The 23963-nt window shown below is 48.8% G+C and overlaps 1 protein-coding gene across 2 annotated transcripts in view; it reads left to right on the top strand.

Moving 5' to 3' along the window:
- Positions 1 to 23963, top strand: part of TVP23A (trans-golgi network vesicle protein 23 homolog A) — a 78061-nt gene that overhangs the window by 30368 nt on the left and 23730 nt on the right. For both annotated transcript variants that reach the window (XM_025183389.3, XM_006120649.5), the window contains exon 3: positions 23473 to 23617. In XM_025183389.3, coding sequence (XP_025039174.2) covers positions 23473 to 23617 — 145 coding nt within the window. The remainder of the gene's footprint in view (positions 1 to 23472; positions 23618 to 23963) is intronic.

The raw sequence follows: 23963 nt of genomic DNA, 5'->3' as shown, positions 1-23963 counted from the left end.
CTACACTGGCATGATTTTCTGGAAATGCTTTTAAAGGAAAAGTTTTCTGTTAAAAGCATTTTCGGAAAAGAGAGTCTACATTGGCAGCACGCTTTTCCGCAAAAGCACTTTTTTGCAGAAAAGTGTCCGTGGCCAATCTAGACATGCTTTTCTGCAAAAAAGCCCCGATCGCCATTTTCGCGATCGGGGCATTTTTGCAGAAAAGAAATCTCAGCTGTCTACACTGGCCCTTTTGCGCAAAAGTCTTTCGGAAAAAGACTTTTGCCCGAACGGGAGCAGCATAGTATTTCCGCAAAAAGCACTGATTTCTTACAGTAGGAAGTCAGTGCTTTTGTGGAAATTCAAGCGGCCAGTGTAGACAGCTGGCAAGTTTTTCCGGAAAAGCAGCTGATTTTCTGGAAAAAGTGGCCAGTCTAGACTCAGCCTAATAGTTAGCAGCGAACAGACTCACCACTGTGCCACTATACCTCATGTAAGCTGTGACAATGTGCTAACACCCATTAAGCACCATCGTACATCCCCATGGTCAGCTGGCGATCACCCTTTGCAGTGCCCTTTTATAGACATATACAAACAAATTGTATCACTTCTGACGTACCAGGTTGCCACCTTCTGTTACCTAGTTATCATCCCTCACCTAACAGAAGGGGGGGTCTGTTTACTGTTCTTCATGCTATTTTTGTTTGTTGTTCCCACTCTTGCGGTAGTTTTTGGAGATGCCTGGATCTCCAGGTTTTAAAAAGTGTATGACTTGCAGATTTTTGATTCCAGGATCCGATTGATACTTGCAGTGCGTTCAGTGCTTGGGTTAGGTACACTCAACTAGTGAGTACCCACATTGTAAAAAGCTCACTGTAAGAACAAGGAAAGTTAGGGAGCTTCAACTTAAACTGCTGCTCCTGGAGATATCACTCCATCTGGCCTCTGATCAAGAGCATATGACATTGCCAAGACAACTGTCTAATATGGTAGTGTCAAAGAAGGCAGCTCCCTCAGGGATTAGCACTACAGACTCTGCTTTGGCACAGTCCTTAAAGAAGTACTCCCATTCTTCATCCTGGGGTGATTCCTCTGCAAAAAAGTGCTCTCTGCCAAAGAAATTGGCCCCAGCCTTAGTGGCACCCAAGGCACTAGACCGTGAGGCACTGGGTGCATCCTGCACTGAGATGGCCAGAGGAGCAAAAGACCCAGCATGGATCAGCTCCAAGGCATCTTCCCAAGTAAAGCCCAAGTCAGCACCATTGGCACCAACAGACTGCCTTGGCACTGGCAAAATCATGTTCTGCCTCGGCACTGAGGTCGTCCATGCCACCACCTGATGTGCTATCGAAACATGCCAAGCATTTGACACCGTACCAGCATTTGCTCCCCTGTGCCGGCACTGACGCTCCCATTATTGCAGTCATTTACTACTGAAGTGTACTTCTTAGTTACCTCAGTGCCCAGAACATGGCTGTTCGGCACAAATGGCACTCCCTCTATTTCTCACTTCAGTTTACCAGTCACACAGGTGAGATCAGCACCCCCACTCAAACCATGAGGAAGAAGAATCCTCTTTGTACCTCTGCACTCTTCATCACTCCTCACCAAGGCCAACACAACAACCACTTAAGTGGCAGCTTCCACAGTGGCTGCCTCTGCCTATGCCAATGCCAGCTAATCGGCCGTATTAGGACCCATTTGCCATATGTAAGTCCCAACAGCCTCAGCCTGTTCCACTGCCTGCTCCCTCATACAGATTACAGACTTTTCCAGCTCAGTCAGGCTGTAGCTGAAGAGGAAGATGATCCTGAGGTGATGGAGGAAAAGCCAATAGTTGATTCACCAACACAAATATCTTCTTCCTCACCTGATGATACCATCATACCCCTGCCATCCACTGCAGGGGACGATTTCAGGTCCTTTCAAGAACCCTAAAAAAGGGTGGCAGACTCCTAGAGATTTCTCTGGTGAACCTACTAGAGACCCAACACAGGCTCACAGATATCCTCCATGCTTACCCTGCTACTAAGCTGGCTCTACCAATGAACCCAGTTTTGATGGACCCCGCTAAGACTATATAGCAGACTACAGCCACAATTCCTCCAGCCTCAGAAAGTCTGATAAAAAGAATGTATGGCAGGGAGCAGACTTTTTATTTTCTCACCCCACTCCAAATTTCTTAGTTGTCCTTTTGATTTATTACCTGCACAAGGAGAACACTGGTGACATTACAACCTATGACTACAATAGGGATTGGAAGCACCTAAATGAGTGATTCTCAAATTTTTCGGCCTATGGCCCACCCGGCTTAATGCAAACCTTTCCGTGGGCCACCGGTTGCTAATGGAAACTCACCACTAATTACATAATTATGCCTCTGCCATTTGCTAGTTCTGCAGCTAGGGAGAATGGTTTAATTTAAATTATTAAACAGATTAAGCATTTTAACTCTCATGTTAGTTTATGAAACTTCATTTTAAATAAAGTAAAATATTAATTGATACCCAACACAAAAGGTTTCAATATTTTCTTCATTTATGGCAGAGGTGGGGAACCCACAGAAAAAAATCAATTGGGGACCACATAAGTGAGAAGCAAAAAAACCCTCCAAACCCAAAAAACCCTCCAAAACGACCCTTACTGATGTGGCCCCCAACTGAGACAACTCACTCCTCTGGTGCTCTAGCCCCATGGGGCAAGGAGAAGGGACCAAGGTTCCCTGTAAGTTGCATGCCCATGCAGCCCTTTTCTGAGTCCCACACAGAGGTTCAGAGCTCCTGTGCAGGCAGGCAGTGAGCTCAGCTGGTTGGCTGAAGAAGGGGGCAGGGCACTTGCTTTGGGGAGGTGGAGGAATAGAGGCAGCAGCAACTGCTGCCTGCTATACTAGCTCCAGACTCTGCTCTGGTCCTCCCCCACCTTCTTTCCCCCCTTCCTTGGAAGGTCTGTACTGGGGGAAGAGTGTGTGTGAGCAAGTTCTCCAGTAAGAGGCAGGAAGTACTTAGAGGATCATGTGACCCAGATCATGGGGAAGCTGCCAGCTGAAGGGGAGAGGGATTCATGCTTCATTTCCTGCCATTAGCCATGTGGAAAAAGCTGGGTAAATTACAGGAAATCCATCAGCTTCTCTTTGTTCCCAAATCCTCCCCTGCCCCGTGAACTGCTAAAAGGGCAGCAGCCTCACCCTTTCCTGCTTCTCCCTTAGCCCTCCCATTGAGGAATTGGCTGGGTAAGGTTTTCACCTGTGTCCACTCCTTTGCTGCACATTCAGAGCAAGACCGTTACCTTTTACTTCTCTTCCTCCTATTTTCCTTCTGCTCTTCCCAGTTTGCACCCCTCCCTCACTCCACGGTAATAAGACAACACCTCTTTCTTCCCCCTCCCCCATGCTTTCATACTTTCACCCTGTTTGGAATCAGCTTAGTATCTCCTACAGTGAGAGCAACAACAAATTTCTCATGCACTGTCACTGAAAATGGGAAACAACCCCTCCCCCCCAGTTTCAGCAGCTCATTGATCACTTTGGCCCTCTCCCCTTTTTAACTTTCTGAGATCTATGCTTGGGAAACTTCCCTCCCTGGCTGCAGGAAACAGGACAGCCACAGTCTACATGTGCAGAGGCTGCAAATGGGTGGAGGGGATGGTTTTCTGCTTGAATCAAGACAAAGTGTGTGTGTGTGTGCGCGCGCATGCACCAGGACAGTTGCATGATTACTTTTCATTTCAAACAAAGTTTACGTAAGTGTTTTAATGACTTAAGAAAAAGATTCTTTTAATGGAATTTTTTTTAGTGTTGCGAATATCTAAAACTCTGATCTTAAGGATTTTTTTAATCCTATGTTACTAATTAACACATGGTAAACTGTTTTGCATTATGGCCAGATCTTTGCTATCTGATAGAGTTCTGGCTCTTATGAGTCAGAAGTAGCTGTTTTGTAGGATGAAACCTTATTTGCAAGATCTCTGAAACATGTATTTGTTTGTTAGAAAGAATGAGGATACATGTACTCCAAGGTCTCAGACAGCTGTGTTATAGTCTGCAACTAAAAATACTTAAAAACAACAATGGTCCTGTAGCACCTTAGACTAACAAAAATATGTAAATATAATGAGCTTTCATGGGTACAACCCATTTCTTCAACCAAGGGTAATGTTAATTTTTTTTATTTGATTTCATATTAAACATCATAAGCATTGCTCCTTGCTAATTATCTCTTGTTTAAATATGTTTTCTTCCAAACCTATGGACTATTTGAAATATATATTTATATCTACAGTTTGGCTGTGTCTAGACTGGCCAGTTTTTCTGGTAAATCCGCCACTTTTCTGGAAAAACTTGCCAGCTGTCTACACTGGCCTCTTGAATTTCCGCAAAAGCACTGATGATCTCATGTGAGATTGTCAGTGTTCTTGCGGAAATACTTTGCTGCTCCCGTTCGGGCAAAAGTCCTTTTGCGCAAAACTTTTGCGCAAAAGGGCCAGTGTAGACAGCCCAGATTTGTTTTCCGCAAAAAAGCCCCGATTGCGAAAATGGCGATCAGGGCTTTTTTGCGGAAAAGCGCATCTAGATTGGCTCAGACGCTTTTCCGCAAAAAGTGCTTTCACGAAAAAGCGTCCGTGCCAATCTAGACGCTCTATTCTGAAAATGCTTTTAACGGAAAACTTTTCCGTTAAAAGCATTTCCGGAAAATCATGCCAGTCTAGATGTAGCCTTTTTGTTTGTACTGGTGGATGCACATCCACACACTTCCTCAGGGCTTCTCAGCAACAGCAGCCCGTTGTTTTTGCGGCCTGTGGTGTGGTTTGGGTTTACGCAGGGCTCAGTATGTGGCCCGTGGGTGGGAACCTTTGAACATGGCCTCCACTGGGAACATGCTCCACAACAGCAAGGCATCATTGAAAGACACAAGCGGATGGGCTGGCTGGAACAGACGGGTACAGGGTGTCAGCATTTCTAGCCCCCAGGGAGAAGGTGCTGGGAGCACTGGGGCATTGTGAGAAGTTCTGACTGCTTAGCCTTGTGGACAGAGGCTGAGAGGTGCTAACTGGCTCACACTGGCCATGTTTGGGTCTGGCACCCAAAGGCTTAATCTTTGGCTTAATCTTTGTATTCATGCCCGTCAGTGTGAAAGAAGCTATTTGCATATATATATATACACACACACACAATCACACTTAAGTTGCAGCCCTCAGCATGTGCTGTGATTGTCATCGTGGCCCCTGGAGCTTCCAAAGTTGAGTAGCCGTGCACTGCCTCAGTATTGGTGTTGTACATAAGAAATTTCAACCCGCCCAAAAGAAAATTCAACCTGCCCAAGAATGGAAAATCTTAGAGGGAACACTGGAAGGGACATGGAGGACTGAGGTTCAGGGCTTCCCATAGGCCAGATTTACTTTTTTGTGGTTCTGGAGTTAGTGGAACCCCTTAGGCTTTGGGGTGGGGACAAAAATGAGGGGTTCAGAGTGCAGGACAGGGCTGCCAGTGAATGAGATAGGGTTGGGGGTACAGGATCTGGGCAGGAGGTGGGGTACAGGCAGGGGGTGAGGGTGCAAGGTCTGGGTGTGAGATAGGGTGCAGAAGCAGACTGGGAGTAGGATGTCTGGCTAGGGGGAGGAAGCAAGAACAAGGGAGGGTTCAGTGTGGCCAGGAGGGAGACTGCAGGAGCAAGCTGGGGATCTTGGGAGAGATGAGTGAGGAAATTAGGGTGTGGGGGTGTGGGCATGAGGGTCACTTATTTGGCTTTGCACCCCTATTGCTCCCAAGTACTGCCTCCAACTGGTCCCTTTGGCTGGCCAATGGGAGCAGCGGAGAAAACCTCTGGACAATGCATCATTGCGCTGCTGTTCCCCCATCGAGGGGGAATTACCCCCTTCTTCTCCCATGCAACAGGGAGCCTATGCTGCTGCTCCAGCCTTGCTGTCGCTGTGCAGCCATGAGGCTGGAGCATCAGATCCAGCTTTCCACTCAGAGGGTGTGGGGGTTGGGGGGAATGAAGAAAGCCCTGACTTTCCCTGCCAGACCCAGCTTGCAGAGATAGGCAGAGCAAGCAATTCCATGCACTGCCATTCCCCCCAGTGGAGTGGGGAGGAAAGGGAGAGCAGCAGCGCATAAAATCACATGCTCTGCCTCTCTATGCAAGCTGGTCTGGCGGGAAAGGTCGTGGCTTTCTTCACACACATCCCATGCACGTATGTGCCCTCCGAGTGGGAAGCTGGTGCTGCAGCGCGGGCTCTGCACTGCGTGGGGGGAAGGAGTGGGGCTAAGCTCAAGCCACGGGCCACCTGTAAGGCTAGTGGTCTGCAGAACACACTTTGAGAAACACTGACCTAGATTTATTTTGAAGGAAAATATATTCATCAGCCACACCCTCCAGTTCACGATTTCAGATTGATATTTCATACACAATGTGTTCGAACAAATGTCATCTTTTATTGAACACCTGCCAGACAACAAACGAGAACAGTACAAGGCAAATATCAGTGAAGGTGTGCTTATTTCCCATACCACACAATAAGCTGCACTAGAGTCAGTGGGTACAGAAGCATGTTCCATCTCCACCATGATAGTCATGCACTGGGCATCCTAGCTACATCTATCAGGGTTCCCCAGGGAAGTCTAGGCCATGGTAGAAGTTTTGCTGTTTGAAGGTTCAAAACTTTTCTCCAAATCCATTGATGCTTCTCAACACACCTTGAAGGACTCCTGCTCTGCTCTCAAAACTCTTGGGATACGTGTGCCTGTAACCAAGAGAAGTCAGGAGATTCTTTAATCAGAGGATAGAACATAGCCTCAGAGGCATTACGACAACAGGTGCAAACAACATCAGACCAGACATAAGCAGCCCGTAGACTAGTCGTCACCAACTGGTAGATCTTGGAGCCTCTGGCAGGTGATCCTGACTGGTTTGGCCAAGAGACTATCAAGTGCTGGCACTTCAGCTGCCCTTCCTCACACTGCTGTGCATCTCCTGCCCTTTGCCTTGGACCTTCCCCTTCCCCTGGGGAGCCTCCTGCTTTCTGCGCAGGGCAGGGAAGGTAGAGGAGGATGCTGATGTCGAGGTGCCCCCTCCCATTCTGTATCCTTTCTCCGTGGAGCAGAGAGGGGGCACAACAGGACTTGGGATGGAGAAAATTTGCTGGTTGCTTTTGAGAGTGGTACAGGGCCAGGGCAGGGGTGAGCCTGCCTTAGCCCCACTGCACCACCACCCAGGAGCCAAGACAGGCAGGAACCTGCTGGAGCCCTCAGCATGAACTCTTACCCCAGTCATTAACCCCCTCCTGCACTCCAAGCCCCGAGCACCCCTGCATCCAAACACTGTCCCAGAGCCTGCACCTAGAACCCCCCTCCTACATCCCAACTGCTTCCCCCAAGAGCAGCTCAGAGCCCCTCTTGCACTCCAGATCCTTCTCAAGACCAGAGCCTGCACCCCAACCCTCTGCCGTAGCCTGATGAAAGTGAGGGAGGATGTGCAAGAGAGGGAGGATGGAGTGAGCAGGGGTGGGGCTTCGGAGAAGGGACAGGAGGGAGGCGGGACAAGGGTATTTATATTTGAGGTAGATCTTGGACTGCATTTAAATTCAAAAAGTGATCTCATGCTTAAAAAGGTTGGAGACCACTGCCGTAAACCAATCAACTTCTCAACCCTAAACATTCAGACAAACCTTTTAAAGGGTTGGGCAAAGCCTGGACAGTGCCAAACTCTCCAAGGTCACATCCGATCAACTCTACTCCATTCAGGAACCCCCTAGCATCTTTCTATACAGCCTGGGATAACATCCTCATGGACTAATAAGTGCTAAAAATTGTGCAAACAAATTGTTATTGCCTCCCTTTTTATGTCAACTCCCCTCCCCCACCCACTCACTTCCTTCAACCATTATTCTTCAGGGACCCATCTCACAAAGTCATTTCTTTGAGTCATCTCTTGTAGCTCAGAGCAATAGAACATATACCTCAACAACCCAGGAGAAGGGAGGTTTACTTCCACTATTTTTCTTACAAGCAAGAAAACGGGAGTATGTAGACCTATCCTTTACTTATGCAACCTCAGCCAATTCATTCGTGCACACGGTTTCAAGATTCAATCCTCAAGGGTTGAGGAGTGAGGAAGGACTCAGGACAGAGAGTGGGGGGGAAGGAGTCAAGGCAGGAGATTCGGAGGTGGGGGGGCCTCAAGAGGCAGGGCTCAGGGCAGGGGTGGGGGCAGCTGGCGATAACTCTTGCCAGCTCTTGCCATAATAATCCCTGCCATGGAGAAGGGAGACTGACTGCCGACTCTAGACCTAGAGGATGCATATTTTCATATCACAATACACGTGTGTGAGGGGGTCACTCACCACCGTAGCAGGGGTCCGTCATCTGTCCCCGGGATCAGTCCATTCCGCCCGCACAGGCCTCCGCTCACGTGGCATTTCCCCTCTGGAATCTTCCGGTCGCGTTGCTCTCTTCGCCACACTGCCCTCCGGCAGTGCCCAAGTCACTCGCTCTGAGCCCCCCTTCCGGGGGTTTGGTGTCTCTCCAGCAGGCCTTTCCGCAGGCCTAGCAGGCTGGCCGGTTGGCTGTCCGAGCGCCCTGACCCAGCCTGACTCTCTAGCCCTGCCCTAGCTCCAGAGAGCGTCCTGCTCCCTCGGCAGCCAGGCTCACACTCCCTTTGCTGAAGCAGCCCTTCCCTTTTATAGCTCCCAGCTGGGCCTTAATTGGCCAACGCCGCCCAGCTGGGCTGAACTCCCCGGGCCTGCTCCAGGCTGGGGTTTGGCTCTTAAAGGGCCAGTACAGGGCAGCTGCCCTGTTACAACGTGGCACACAGCGTCCGTTCATTTGGGCTTTCCATGGTCACTTGGGTCTTTTCCAAGGTCCTGATGATGGCAGTGGCATACCTCCACAAACTAGGAAGAGTCATTTTCCCGTATTTGGAAAATTATCTCTTGACAATCCTACCATGACACAGAATGACTAGTCTCCAAAAGTGGGAGTTCATCAGCACTTATCTAGATTGCGTGTCCGCCAAAGCATCACTCCCTTGTCAGAGGTTTCCAGTGCTTGCAGATCTTGTATCAACAGTACAGAACAGCATGCAGGTCACAATAAAACTTTGTCTACAACTTCTAGGCCATATGGCAGCAGCTACATTCATGGTCCAGGCTTGGCCACACATGAGGCCACTACACAAATGGTTACCAATAGTATACAGGCCACACTATTACCACATCAACAAGCAGCTTTCTATGCCAACCAAAATAAAGGAGTCCCTATCCTGGTGGACAGTGCAATGTCTACAGTGAAGTCCCTTTCTACCCCAAACCACCATCTGTAACTATCAATATAGACACTTCTCTTATCGGTTTGGGTGCCCATATCAGTCATCATACCATCCAATCACATTGGTCTCCAGAGGATTCCTGGCTTCATATAAAACTGAGAGCGGAGTACAATCCATGTCAACACTTTCTACCCTTGATTCAGAACAGAACACCCATTCCAGATTTTTACGGACAATCTAATGACAGTGTACTTCATAAACAGTCAGGGCTGGGCCCGTTCTTGTCACTATGCTCAGAAGCAGTTCAATTATGGAAGTGGTACATTCACCACATACATCTGAGAGTCATCTACTTACCAGGCAAGGACAATTTTACGGCAGACAAACTCAGCAGACATTTTGCTGTAAATCAGAAGTGGGAACTTAACCTCAAAATGCTAGCCTTGGTATTCAAATGGTGAGGCTACTCAACAATAGACCTATTTGCAACCAGCACCAATACCAATACTAAATGCCCATTTTACTGCTCCCAAGCAGACATCATCAGTCCCTAGTACTTAGGGCAGTGGTCTCCAACCTTTTTACACCGAAGATCACTTTTTAAATCTCAGAACAGGGGAAGATCTACCGCCCTGCCCCTTCCTTGAAGCCCCGCCCTCTCTATTCTCCTCCTGTCCATCACTTGCTATCCCCAGCCCTTACACACTATGATAAACACTTTATTTTTAAATTATGCAATATATAAAATTAAAATCACGTGTTTATAGTTATGAAATAAATGGTCTGATTTTTATTCATGATATTTAAATCTAAAATGAAGCATTTATAGTAATACATTTTGTGGGGACAGAGTTCTGCGGCTGGGGCAGGGGAGAGGGAACAGGGTGCTAGGAGGGGAGAGGACAGGGTTCTGCAGCAGGGGACAGGGTACCAGTGGGGACAGAGTTTGGGGAGTGGGGACGGGAATGGGGACAGAGTTCTGTAGCTGGGGATAGGGACGTGGGGACAGGGGAGTGGGGGCAGAGCTCTGTAGCTGGGGACAGAGGAGTGGGGACAGAGTTCAGGGAGTGGGGATGGAAGTGGGGACAGAATTCTATAGCTGGGGACAGGGGAGTGGAGTCTGGGGAGCGGGGACAGGGGGCAGGGTGCCAGTGGCAGCAGAGTCCCCTGCATCTGCCTCCTCCCAGGATTCTCTCACCCCCCAGGGAAGCCAGCACATGCCTCCTCTGGGCCCCCCTGCAGCGCAGGGAAACCCCGAGCGTGTCTGCCCCTGGGCTAACCCCCACCTCCCTGCAGGAGCCTGCCCCAGGGGCAACCTCCACCCCACCCGTGGCGCCTGCCCCGGGGCCAAACCCCTCTTCCACGGCGTGGCCCCTCCCCTCCCGCAGCGCGGCCAACCCCCACGGGCACCTGCCCCAGGGCCAAATCCCCCTCCTGCGGCGCAGTGCGGCCAACCCCCTCCTGCAGCATGGCCAACCCCCGCGGGCGCCTGCCCCAGGTCAAACCCCCCTCCCGCAGCGTGGCCAAACCCCGGGGCCGACTCCCACTCCTGCTCCTGCGGTGCAGGGAAACCCCTGTGCCCAACTCACCCCTCCGGCAACAGCAGCGCAGGGAAGCCTCCGCACTCCTCCTCTAGGGCCAACGCCCCCTTCCCCAGCACGCAACAGAGCTGTGGGAGGAGGAGCAGCCCGTGCACTTCCAGAACCCCCGGAAGTGACGCGGGCTTCAGGTAGGTCTTCCGTCCACCCCGCGGGAAGCCGGCACTACACTAGAGGTAGGTAGTGGGGCTTCTCGGTGGTGGTGGGGAAAATGGGGGGCGGGGCTGCCCGAACGCCTCGCGATCGACTGATCGAGGCCTCGTGATAGACCAGTCGATCGCAATCTATGGGTTGGTGACCACGGACTTAATGGAGACCTTCACAATAAAGTGGGATGCTCCCCTCATGTATGCTTCTGCATTGCATACGCCTCAAGATAAAACAGGACAGATCCATAGTCATTCTAATACCACACAGTTGGCTCAGACAAACCTGGTTCCCTTACCTTCTCCAAATGATGGTAACGGTGCTGTGGCACTTTCCACCTGTCCCTTGCCTTCTCATGCAACCATATAGATTCTGCAACTTTGTACGTGGCTTCTTGCTGACTGACATCACTTGAAATGTCTTGCTCCGTACCTATCCAGGAGAACCCCCTGAATTACCACAGGCCATCTACCAGAAAAACATATTTGCACAAATGGCACAGATTCTCCAGATTCACCACATTTTACTCATATCAGCCTTACTTCCCTATATACTCTTGTACCTTTTATTTCTCAAAACCATAGGCATCTCCCTTAGTTCCCTAAAAGTACATTTAGCTGCAATAACAGCAACAGTTAGGGTTGGTCCTGCTTTGGGCAGGGGGCTGGACTCGATGACCTGCTGAGGTCTCTTCCAGCCTTAGGATTCTATGATTCATTTCATCTCCCCTTACAAGACCATTCTGTTTTCACTCATCCTAGCATCAAACAATTTATGAAGGGAATTCAAAATACATAGCTGCCTATAAAAACCCCAAATCCAGCCTGGGACCTCAATTTGTAACAGTCAAGCCATGTGAACCCCTGGCTATCTCCTCACTATTACACTTATCCATCAAAATGGTCTCTTTAGTAGCCATTACTTTGGCAAGAAGGGTGGGTGAGCTCTGAGCCCTTCTGGCAGGCTCCCGTTAAATAATTTCTCTCTATAAAAACAATTTTCCTGCAGGACAACAAAATGATGTCACCACGTCACTCTGCATCGCCCCATCCCCAGCCCATGTTTAGCTCCAGACAATTCCTCTAGCCCTTACATCGCTCGCCCATGGGAGGCGGGGTCATCTTAGGCCACCACCACCAGCTTCTGCCCTCACTTCCTAGCCCCAGCTGCCTTCCACACTGACCAGCCTCTTTCCCCACAGCCCTACTGGCTGCAGCCCCTCCTCACGCCATGCCACCATTGCCGCCAGTCATCCGGGCCTGCCCCCTGGCCCTGGCCAATTTTCACACTGACTGGCCTCTTCCCCGCTGTACAAGAGGGCGCTGTGATCCAGTTGATCAAGCTGTATCACAATACGCATATGGTTCAGCATTCACAGAACAAAAGAGTCTTCCATAGCATCTTAAACATACCTTTAACAAATTTTATTACATGCAATTATGGGGCAGTTTTAAAGCACTAAGGCTGTGTCTACACTGGCATGAATTTCCGGAACTGCTTAAAACGGAATACTATTCCGTTTTCAGTTTTTCCGGAAAAGGAGCGTCTACATTGGCAGGCTGCTTTTCCGGAAAAGCCCTTTTTCCGGAAAAGCGTCTGTGGCCAATGTAGATGCGCTTTTCCAGAAAAGAGCCCCGATCACCATTTTCGCGATCGGAGCTTTTTTCCGGAAAAGACTACTGGGCTGTCTACACTGGCCCTTTTCCGGAACAGTGTTCCGGAATAAGGACTTATGCCTGAGCGGGAGCAGAATAGTTTTTCCGGAATAGCGGCTGATTTTGTACAGTAGAGCGTCGTTGCTTTTCCGGAAATTCCAGGGCCTGTGTAGACAGCTCGCAGCTTATTCCGGAAAAGCGGCTGATTTTCCGGAATAAGTGGCCCAGTGTAGACACAGCCTATATGTATATGCAGGGCTCGACAAATACGCTCGCCCATGGTGAGTAGATTTTACCAGCTGGCGAGTGCAGGGGCGGACTGGCCCAGTGGGCCTTTGTGACAGGCTGGCAGAAGCCCGCACTACGGGTGGCACAGCCCCATCCGATCCACCGGCCGGTGGAGGAGCAGAGCACAGCTGGGAAGGGGGAAGTGCGGCGATTCTTCCCACTGGGCTGCCTGCGTGCAGCTCCGGCGTGAGGAGGCGGGGTGGGATGCCAGGACACTGGCGTGACATGGCCCCGCTGATTTTAAAGGGCCGTGGCTTCTCGGCTCTGGCCGTGTGTCCCTGGGAGCTGGATGCGGCACAGCCAGGGTTGCCCCGCTGACTCCAGTCCTGCCACGGCTCCAGCCCCCCTTTGTCTCTGTGCCCCCCGCTGCCCCGGCTCTGCGCTACCCTTGCACCCCGCTCCCTGCTCCCCCTGATCCCTGCCCCCCAGCTCTGTTCTGTCCATTCCCTGCACTGCCCCTAGACTCCGATCCCTCTGCCCCTCCCGTTCCCCACGTCCCATTCCCCGTGCCTCCACCGCACCCTGCTCCCCCTAATCCTTGCCCCTCTCAGTTCTGTACTGCCCGTTCCCTCTGCCTCTACCGTTCCCCGCGTCCCATTCCCCATGCCTCCACTGCACCCTGCTCCCCCCGATCCCTGCGTACCTCTGGCTCTGTGCCTCCCATTCCCCGTGCCACCCCCGTATCCCCCCACTGTTCTCTGCACCCCTCTGGCTCTGTGCTGTCCCTGCACTCCCTGTGGGTCGGGAGTGAAGGGTACTTGTCCATAGGGAGGGGCTGGACAGGGGAGGGAAAAGGCTGCTGTGACCCAGCAGTGAGTGAAAGGAGGAGTTCACTTGAAGCACCTTTGCCTTTATGGGAAAAAAATGAATGAAAATGCTATTTGCTATTTATAGAGCTAAAATGTTGGGACAAAAACAAAAACAAAAACAAACAAAAAAAACCCATTGCAAAATGCAAACGTGTAAAGGACAACAAAAAAGGGGGGGAGGGCGGCCAAAAAATGTTTTGCTTGGGGCAGCAAAAAACCTAGAGCTGGCTGTGCGGGAGGGGAAGGTGCTGGGCTGGGCTGGGCTGTGGGAAATGTAGGGGAGGGGGAAAATATGGGGAAGGGACTTGTGCTGAGGGGAAGGGAGGGGAAGGGAGGAGGTCAGAAGAAGAAGAAAGGGGAAGGCACCAAGGGACAGAAGTGCAGGAGAGACAAATGCCAGGGGGCCAAGTGCAGACAATGAGGAAAAGGGCAGGAGGGGAGGTGTCAGTGGGAGGGGGGACAGGGTGATGCTGGGAGAGGAGAGGGTAAGGGCACTGGGGACTAGAGGGAGGAGGAGGAGGTGCTGGGAGAAAGCTTGAAAGAAGGGGTGGGCATGGAGCAAGGCATCTGTGAGGGCACAGGGGCATGAGGGGAACGGGGCAGAGGGTGGTGAGGGGGTGGGTATCAGGAAAAAAGAGGGCAAAGGGAGTAGGGGCAGTGAGGGAAGGGGGAGGCACTAGGAGGGTGCAAGGGTAAGGGAAGGTGCAGGTGCCAAAGGATTCTGGGGGTGAAGCAGAAGGGCAGACACCTGCAGGGGAGGGACCAGCACCAGAGGAGAGAGGCAGGGCAGGTGTGTTGAGGGAGGTTTTAGGAGAGGGGATGAGGAGGGGTAGCTCACATGATCAGAGTTGGGCTACTGGAGGAGTGGGCACAGGGGGGAGAGAAGGGCTGGCGGAGGGGGGCAGGTCTCAGGAATGCTGAGGGCAGTGAAAAGGGCAGGAGTCAGGACAGCAGAGGAGGATGAGGGGTTGGGGGGCAGTAGGCACCAGGGGAGCTGATGGAGCAAGGGGAGGAGACATGGTAGCAGAGACAAAAGGTAGAGGTTTATAAGATATTTATTAATAACTTGGGTGATATTTATTAATAACTTATTAGTAATTACTGTTCTTATTCTTATTAGGAATTTATGCCATTAAAAAACACTTTTTGTGGGGAAAGGTGGCAAGTCCCTTTTTTGTCTGGTGAGTAGGGTTTTCCATAATTTGTCGACCCCTGTGTATATGTATATTTAGTATTAAGCAATTAAAACAGCATTAAAAGACATTATTTAAATGGAATAATTAATCTACATCTAATCTTTAACCCGATTTAGGAGCCTAATTCTTAATTCAATTTAACACACACACACACTCACCCTCTGGGTCTGGCTGGACACCAGGTAATGCCGGTTAATTTGGTTGAGGCGGAAGTCCAACGTGCACGTCACCCCAATATGCCGAATCAATTGACTCCAATTTGTGGGGCAAAATGGTGTGGTATATATCCCCTCAGCAGGGGGCCAGTCCGGTGGGATGCCATCCACTGGTTGCACACAGTCCAGGTGGGGTGATGTCCGCTAGTGACACCCCTTTCTTCTTACTGGTGTGTCTACAACTGATCCAGAAACACCTGTTTTTTGCACCATCCAATTTTGCGTGTCTCACCACAAGTGAAAAACAATAGTCTGTCCTTGGTTAGATTCTTCCCTTGTTACTTTTTTCTTATCTGAAAATGCTGGAAACGCTGCCTTAGCACACATAGGCTGTGTCTACATTGGCATCCCTTTCCGGAAAAGGGATGCTAATGAGACACTTTGGAATAGGCAAATCCGCGGGGGATTTAAATATCCCCCGCGGCATTTGCATTAACATGGCTGCTGCTTTTTTCCGGCTTGGGGATAAGCCGGAGAAAAGCGCCAGTCTAGACGTGATTCTCCGGAAAATAAACCCTTTTCCGGAGAATCACGTCTAGACTGGCGCTTTTCTCCGGCTTATCCCCAAGCCGGAAAAAAGCAGCAGCCATGTTAATGCAAATGCCGCGGGGGATATTTAAATCCCCCGCGGATTTGCCTATTCCAAAGTGTCTAATCTGCATCCCTTTTCCGGAAGAGGGGTGCAGTGTAGACACAGCCATACAGTTCTTTTATTTCACACAGTCCTTCTTAAAGTTGTAAACAAGTCCATAATTCTACAGGGCCCTTGACTGGACCAAACAAATCCATAATCCTCCAGGGCTCTTGCCTGGACCTCAGCATGGCCTCTCTTCAGCTCACTTACTGTTGATTCACTCATGCTAACCATTCACACTACCCATGATTCGTGACACTGCAATCCTACTGACTGCAGCCCCTCTGCAGACTCCTCCCTCCCCCATCCCTGTTGCTCCAGGGCCAGGGAGGCAGGAGCCACCTGGCCTCCTCCCTCTCCCTGCATTCTCACACTCTGCCAGTGAGTTGAGATAAGGATGGAGTGCAGGATCTGGGTGGGAGGTGGAGTGTAGGAGCGTGGGAGGTGGAGTGTAGAAGTGGGTGAGGGTGCAGAGTCTGGCCAGGAGGGAAGGTGCAGGAGCAGGCTTGTGTTAGGGTGTCAGGTCAAGGGGGATGGTGTAGGGTCAGGGGGAGAGTGCAGCAGCAAGGGAGGGTGCAGGAGCAGGCTACAGTGTTCCCTCTAAGGGTGTGTCTAGACTACCTAGTTTTGTCGACAAAAGTGGACTTTTATTGACAAAACAATACCAGCGTCTACACTACCGTGGAGTTCTGTCGACATAACGTCGACAGAACTCCGCGGTTTTGTCGACGCTGGTATACCTCAGTTTACGAGGCATAACACTTTCTGTCGACAGAACTCTGTCGACAGAAGGTGTTATTGCCTGTAACACTGCGTCCAGACTACGGAGTTCTGTCGACAAAGCGGCTTGCTTTGTCGACAGAACTCCATGTGTCTGGACACAAATTGTTGACGGAAGTTTTGTCGACAGTATCTGTCGACAAAACTTCCGTCGACAAAACGTGGTAGTCTAGATGTACCCTAAGACAGATCGGCAAGCCCTGGCACATGTGCCACAAGCAGCATGCGAGTCCATTCTCTCCCCCCTGCACAGTGGGGAGCCCGTGCTGTTGCTCCAGTCTCAGCTGCACCGCTGCATGCTAGAACAACAGCTCCAGCTTCCTGCTGGGGATGGTGGGAGAGGTGCACATTCTTGGGTCTGCCTCTGCCCAGCTTAGAGCCGGCCTGGGCAACCAGTCACATGTGGAGTGCTGGAGGCTGGGCTGTTCCCCATGAGCTGTGTATGGGGTCAGTGAGTCCCTTCCCGGGTGCCCCACTGAGCTGGAATCAGCCTTGGGAAGCCCCAGGCCCCGCCTGCCCCAGCTCCAGAGCTGCAGGCAAAGGGCTGGGCTGGGCAGGGAAGAGACTCTGCCTTCCCCCCTGCGTCTCCTCGTTCCAGCACTGCTGCCCTGCTGGTGAGTGCATTGGGGGCACAGGGATGTGGGGGCAAATGGGGGGGTGGTGAAGAAGGATGTAGGGGCAGCATGGGAGGGGGCAGGGTGTGCACTGAGGGGCATGGGATGATGCAGGGGAACAGGCTGCAAAGGCAGGATGGGAGGGGAAAGGGGAGTCACTGAAGGGCATGAGGAGATGCAAGGGATCAGATGGGGGGATCATGGGACTGAGGGGAGCAAGACTGGAGCAGAGGGAAGATGTGAGGGGGGGATACAATTTTACTTTGCAGAAGCTGCACTTTCCTTTACTCCCCATTTCTTTGCCTCCTTCCTCAACTAGCTATTTAGCTGCATTCTCATCCTCTCACTTTTTCTGCATTACTCCCCTAACCCCCTTCCATCCTCAACCTCCCTCTCATACCCCCACCCCAGACCCTCTTCTGCTGCCAAATGCCCTTCTAGACCCTGCATCTCTATCCCACTTGCTGGCAGCCCTGTCCCAAACACTGAACCACTCATTTTTGTTCCCACCCTTGAGCCTAAGGGGGGCCTCAAAATCCATTAACTCTGGAACCCCAGAAAACTAAATCTGGCTTATAGGAAGCCCTGAACCTCAGTCCTCCTTCTCCCTTCCCCTCATCCCATGGGGGCTGGAATGCCAGAAGAGTAAGGTATCTCAGTTGAGGGCCACATCAATGAAGGTTGGGGGGTTTTGGAGGCGTTTTTGTTTCTTATTTGTGTGGTCCCCATCTGATTTTTCTGTGGCCCAAGAAAGGTTCCTCACTCTTGTCATAAATAAAGAAAACACTGAAATCTTTTGTATTGGACATAATATTTTACTTTATTTAAAACGAAGTTTGATAAACTAACATGAGAAAGTTAAAAAGTTTCAAAGGGGTAGCTGTATTAGTCTGTAACTGAAAAAACGTAAAGAATAATGAATAGTCTTTGTAGTACCTCAGGGTATGTCTACACTACGACGTTAATTTGAGTTAACTTAATTCGAAATAGTTAATTTGAATTAAGCTAATTCGAATTAACACATCTACACACAAAACCTATTTCAAAATAGCACGTCCACACTGAGTGGACCCTGAACCGAAGTTAAGGCTGGCCAGAACCAGTGCCAACAGGGCATCATGTTAGGAATTAATGTGTGGGGCTGCTGCTTGAGGCTAACTGAGCTCCGTGCTTAAAGGGACCCTACCCCCACCCCAGACAGACAGTTCTCAGAGTTCCCCGCTTGCTTGTCTCCTCCCCCGCCCCCGATGAGGGACAGTAAAGCATCCCTGTCTTGGAGTGCCCGCACTCGGGACACCACAACACTTGGCCACATAGAGCCAGAGCTGCCCCTGGGCATGCCAGTGCACCTTGTGGAGTCGTTGCCATCAGCCCGGCTGCACTTGCTGCAGGCTGCCATCCGGGGATCCATCAGGGGGCTGTCAGGATTCAAGAGGCCCTGCAGGAGAGCGTCCACCCCTCAGAGCCCTCAGAGCCACCCCGGTCCTCCCCACCAGGGGCTCATGCCCCATTCCTCCCTCACGTCCTTCCACTTACCCCTCCCTAGCCCCCCTTCCTGATGTCAAACAAAAGACACACATGTTCAAAAACAGAAGCTGGGTTTATTGAACAAAACTGGCGGGGGAATGAAACTCTGGGGAGACTGGGAAAAGGAGGTGGGAGAGGGGAAGAGAGAAAGTGGGAAAGGAGAGGGGGAAACCTGGGAGGAGGGAGCTGGAAGGGGAAAGCCAGGAGAAGAAGGGGGAGGGGAAGCTCAGGGCTCACGTTTAGGGGTCTCACCGGACCAACTTGATTTTCATGCAAACCTGCTCCTGGGTTCGCATGTGGCCTTTGGTGACCAGGCTGGCAGCTATCCTGCCATAAGCGGCCGCATTCCTGTCTAGTGCGGAGATCATGGACGTTGGGGGCATCCCCCCCAAACCTGAATGAGGTCCATGATCTCCATCCTAAACCAGGAAGGCGTCTGCCTTCTCCAGCTCCTGTCAGGCTGCTGGGAGCTGGCAGACTGCTCCCCGGGAGAGGTGGAGGGCTGGTTGCCAGGGGCTTGCTGCCTCATGTTTTAGGGCCACTGGGTCAGGGGCCTCGGTGGCCACTGCTGGCTCTGGGCTGGCAGGCTTGGAGCTGGCACAGGCACTGTGGCCAGGGTTTACCCCTTTAATGGCTCCGGGGCTGGGGGAGAGGAGAGTAAGCTTTCCTGGTTGTTCTCAGAGTGGCCAGCAGGACTCCCTGGGAAGGGCTGAAGGACCCCTATTTCGAATTAAGTATCTACACAGCACTTAATTTGAAATAGCTATTTTGAATTTGGCATTACGCCTCATAGAATGAGGTTTACCAAATTCAAATTAAGCGCTCCATTATTTCAAATTAATTTTGAAATAGCATGTATAGACGCTATTAAAGTTAATTAGAAATAACAGCTGTTATTTCGAATTAACTTTGAAGTGTAGACATACCCTTAGAGACTAGCAAAAGTGTAGAAAATGCTTAATCTGTTTAATAATTTAAATTAAACTTCTCTCCAGCTGCAGCACTAGCAAAATGGCTTAGGTGTAATTATGTAATTGACAGTGAGTTTCCATTAGCAACTGGTAGTCCGTGGAAAGGTTTGCGTTGACCCAGATGGTCCATGGCGCTTGCAGTGGGAGAGCACCTCACGCCTTTCCGTGAGAGCGTCATGGTCCAGGGCTAGAGGGTTAAATCTTGGGACGCCACTTCGGAAAGTTTGCTGACCCCTGCTCTAAGATTTTCCATCCATCATGAGTGGAGTGAGTTTTGTCTTGCACACTAATATTAAGGTCATTTGCGCCTATATAAATATATATGTATGCTATGGAAGAAAGAGTACTAAACTGCCTTTTCCCAGTCATAAAGAATAAAAAGAGCTGTTAAATCAGCACTTTCACCCACACATCTTTATTATTATGGCTGACCCTATGTGCTAATGTATTGTCTTTGTCCCGCAATCTGCTTATTGACTACCCCTGCACTATGTGATTTGTCACCACACACAACACAGAAGGCCTTACAGCCATTCTAAAGGAAATGGATGCTTCCTAACAAATGAGCCTGTAAATAATGAATTGTGATGACTGCAGCAGGTACAAGAAGAATCCCATTTAAATTGTTTAACTATATAAAATTTAGTTAAGATCAGACAGCAGAAACATGTAAGGAAAAGATGGAACTAAACATTGCTAAAATATGGAAGTAATCAAAGCCCAGGCCAAAAGATCTCAGATGGAAAAAACCCCAACCTTGGTCAAAGCTTAAATATAGAAACGAATAGCAGTTTAGAAATGTAAGGAACTTAAGTGAGTCATTTGTTCCTAACTTGCAATTTATACCCTCTTCCCCAAAGCTCTTTGAAAGTCTAAAATCATTTTCAAAACAAAAGTTCAAAATTTCAGCTAGTAAAAGGTAAGCCAAGAAAGTTTAAAATGTTTAGTCTCTCATAATAAACATATCAAGGGACCTCACATTTTAAAAAAAACACTTTTAAAAATTATATATATAAAATAAATCAACTTTTTAAACATACATTCAAATATTTTATACAAGGTTGCAAAACTGACAGCTACTCTTTAGCTGGCAGTGTCTACTAACAGCCGTAACTTTGTTAGTTATCTCTTCAAGTGTCCTGATGCTTTCACAGTTTAACTTTTTTTTCCCGAGTGATTAATATTAAACATAAAATGAGTGAAAATAAAGAGACAGACCCAAATTAAACACCCTAAATCCCTCTGTCAATAATAAAGCAACTAAAACAAGTAATTAAGTAGCAAGTAATTAAGGAAATCATCTGTAAACACTTGGAAAGTGGCAAGGTGATAGGGAACAGTCAACATGGATTTGTAAAGAACAAATCATGTCAAACCAATCTGATAGCTTTCTTTAATAGGATAACGAGTCTTGTGGATAAGGGAGAAGCGGTGGATGTGGTATACCTAGACTTTAGTAAGGCATTTGATATGGTCTCGCATTATATTCTTATCAATAAACTAGGTAAATAGAACTTAGATAGGGCTACTATGAGGTAGGTGCATAACTGGCTGGAAAACCGTACTCAGAGAGTAGTTCACAATCCTGCTGGAAAGGCATAACAAGTGGGATTCCGCAGGGGTCTGTTTTGGGACCGGCTCGCTTCAGTATCTTCATCAACAATTTAGATATTGGTATAGAAAGTACGCTTATTAAGTTTGCAGATGATACCAAGCTGGGAGGGGTTGCGACTAATCTGGAGGATAGGGTCATAATTCAAAATGACCTGGACAAATTGGAGAAATGGTCTGAGGTAAATAGGATGAAGTTTAATAAAGACAAAAGCAAAGTGCTCCACTTAGGAAGGAACAATCAGTTTCATACATACAGAATGGGAAGCGACTGTCTGGGAAGGAGTACGGCAGAAAGGGATCTAGGGGCTATAGTGGACCACAAGTTGAATACGAGTCAGCAGTGTGATGCTGTTGCAAAGAAAGCAAACATGATTCTGGGATGCCTTAACAGGTGTGTTGTGAGTAAGACACGAGAAGTCATTCTTCCACTCTACGCTGCGCTGGTTAGGCTCCAATTGGAGTATTGTGTTCAGTTCTGGGCACCACATTTCAAGAAAGATGTGGAGAAATTCGAGAGGGTCCAGAGAAGAGCAACGAGAATGATTAACAGTCTAGAAAACATGACCTATGAGGGAAGGCTGAAGGAATTAGGGTTTGTTTAGTTTAGAAAAGAGAAGATTGAGAGGGGACAGGATAGCAGTTTTCAGATCTCTAAAAGGGTGTCATAAGGAGGAGGTATGTTCATCTTGGCCTCTGGGGATAGAACAAGAAGCAATGGGCTTAAACTGCAGCAAGGGAGGTTTAGGAAAAAGTTCCTAACTGTCAGGGTAGTCAGACACTGGAATAAATTGCGCAGGGAGGTTGTGGAATCTCCATCTGTGGAGATATTTAAGAGTAGGTTAGATAAATGTCTATCAGGGATGGTCTAGACAGTACTTGGTCCTGCCATGAGGGTAGGGGACTGGACTCGATGACCTCTCGAGGTCCCTTCCAGTCTTAGTATTCTATAAAACAATAAAAATCAATAAAATAAAAATGTAAAAATAATTATAGGTATTCCTATAAAATACTAAAAATAATACTTCTTACTTAAAATTTTTTAAAATCTCAAAAAAGGCTACCAGCTGGGTGGTTTAAAAACAAAAACCAATCTAGCACTTGCACGCACGCACACATGGGATGTTTAAAGGTGTTTAATCAGCTAATCGACTAGTCAATTGAATTTCCATCAACTAGTTGATTAGTTGATAAGGGGGTGAAACTGCAGAGCCCCAGTGGGGTTAGCTTCCGACCCTAGGAGCTAATCCCTCTGCGGATCTACCTTTTAAATGTATTAAGAGCTGCCAGTCATTCTCTGTCCACATCTCAAGTTTCTCCCTATGGTACCTATCTCCTTTCACTGTAATGAGCCAATGAGTACCTGTTTTCTTTCCAAAACCTCATGCAGACAACAGAAAGAGCTCTGCACAACTTGGATGTCCACAGGGCAATTGCTTTTCTTTTTTTAAAAAAAGAAAGAACTAAGCCGTTGTGCAAATCCTCAAGACCCTTTAATTATCTCTAATCAAAGATTATCCAAATGGATCTCCAAATCCATTCAGCTCTCTTATCACACCCTTAATCAAGACCCCCAACAGTAGTCTGGGCTGACTCCATGAGGGCAATGGCTGCCTCTACAACCTTCCTAAAAAACATACCTATAACTGACATTTGCAGAGCCACCACCTGAGCTTCCGCACACACCTTTTACCAAATATTACACTTTAGAGAAATATTCAGCCTCTGACACGCATTTTGGACACACTGTCTATGGTACAGACTGAGAAACTGAAGCTCCTTTCTGTGAACCGAAGTACTGTTTTATAGTCACCTAAGGTTGAACACCCACAGGAACACGCCTCAGAGAAGAAAAGGTTACTTACCTTGTGCAGTAACTGAAGTTCTTTGAGTTGGTTATCCCTTTGAGTGCTCCACCACCCACCCTTTCTCCCCTCTGCTTTGGAACATTTAATTTCTGGGGCAGAGAAGGAACTGAAGGGATGGTTGCTGTGCATGTGGGGTAACCACTTCAAACGCTGTGTGCTGGCTGTTCCATGTGTGCAGCCTACCAAGGACACTGCTATCATAATTCTCTGACCTGAGGTATAGTGGTGCTCGAACACCTAAGGTGGAGCACCCACAAAGTGTAAATTTTGTAATATGTTTTGTCTCTTAAATTAGTAAGTGTTTTGGATTGTTTTTCTAGGCATCCGTTGGCCACCTTTTTTCACTTGTTTTTCCGAGTGAGTGCTATTGTTACCTACTTGCTCTGTGACTGGTTCAGCAAAAGCTTTGTTGCCTGTTTTGTCACTATTCTTCTCCTTCTGTCCTTCGACTTTTGGTCTGTTAAGGTAAGAACATCCTGAACGAGTAATGAAGTATAAAATACTCTATTTCTTGATTTTGATTTTTCTTAATGGCAAATACAGTGCAAAAGAACCATTAGATATCAATCTACTGCTCCTTCTTTATTAAACCCACTGAACAGCTTTGTTTTAACAAGATGGAAGCCGCATTTACACAATTTAGTACAAATATTAAGGAAATTACCTCACTTATGGTAGTATATTTATGCTTTATCTCTGAAATCAGGTAGTATAGCTTTCTGTGCCTTAATGTTGATCTTTACACTCAACTGACAGAGTGATTAGCTCCAAAAGGGATGTTGGCTATAATACCAGGTTTTGAGATTGAAAA

This window comes from Pelodiscus sinensis, chromosome 15, assembly GCF_052426305.1.
Source record: "Pelodiscus sinensis isolate ZL-2025 chromosome 15, ASM5242630v1, whole genome shotgun sequence".
NCBI classification, from domain to species: Eukaryota; Metazoa; Chordata; order Testudines; family Trionychidae; genus Pelodiscus; species Pelodiscus sinensis.
Note: the sequence above shows the minus strand (reverse complement) of the source record. Positions and strands in the feature narration are given on the sequence as shown.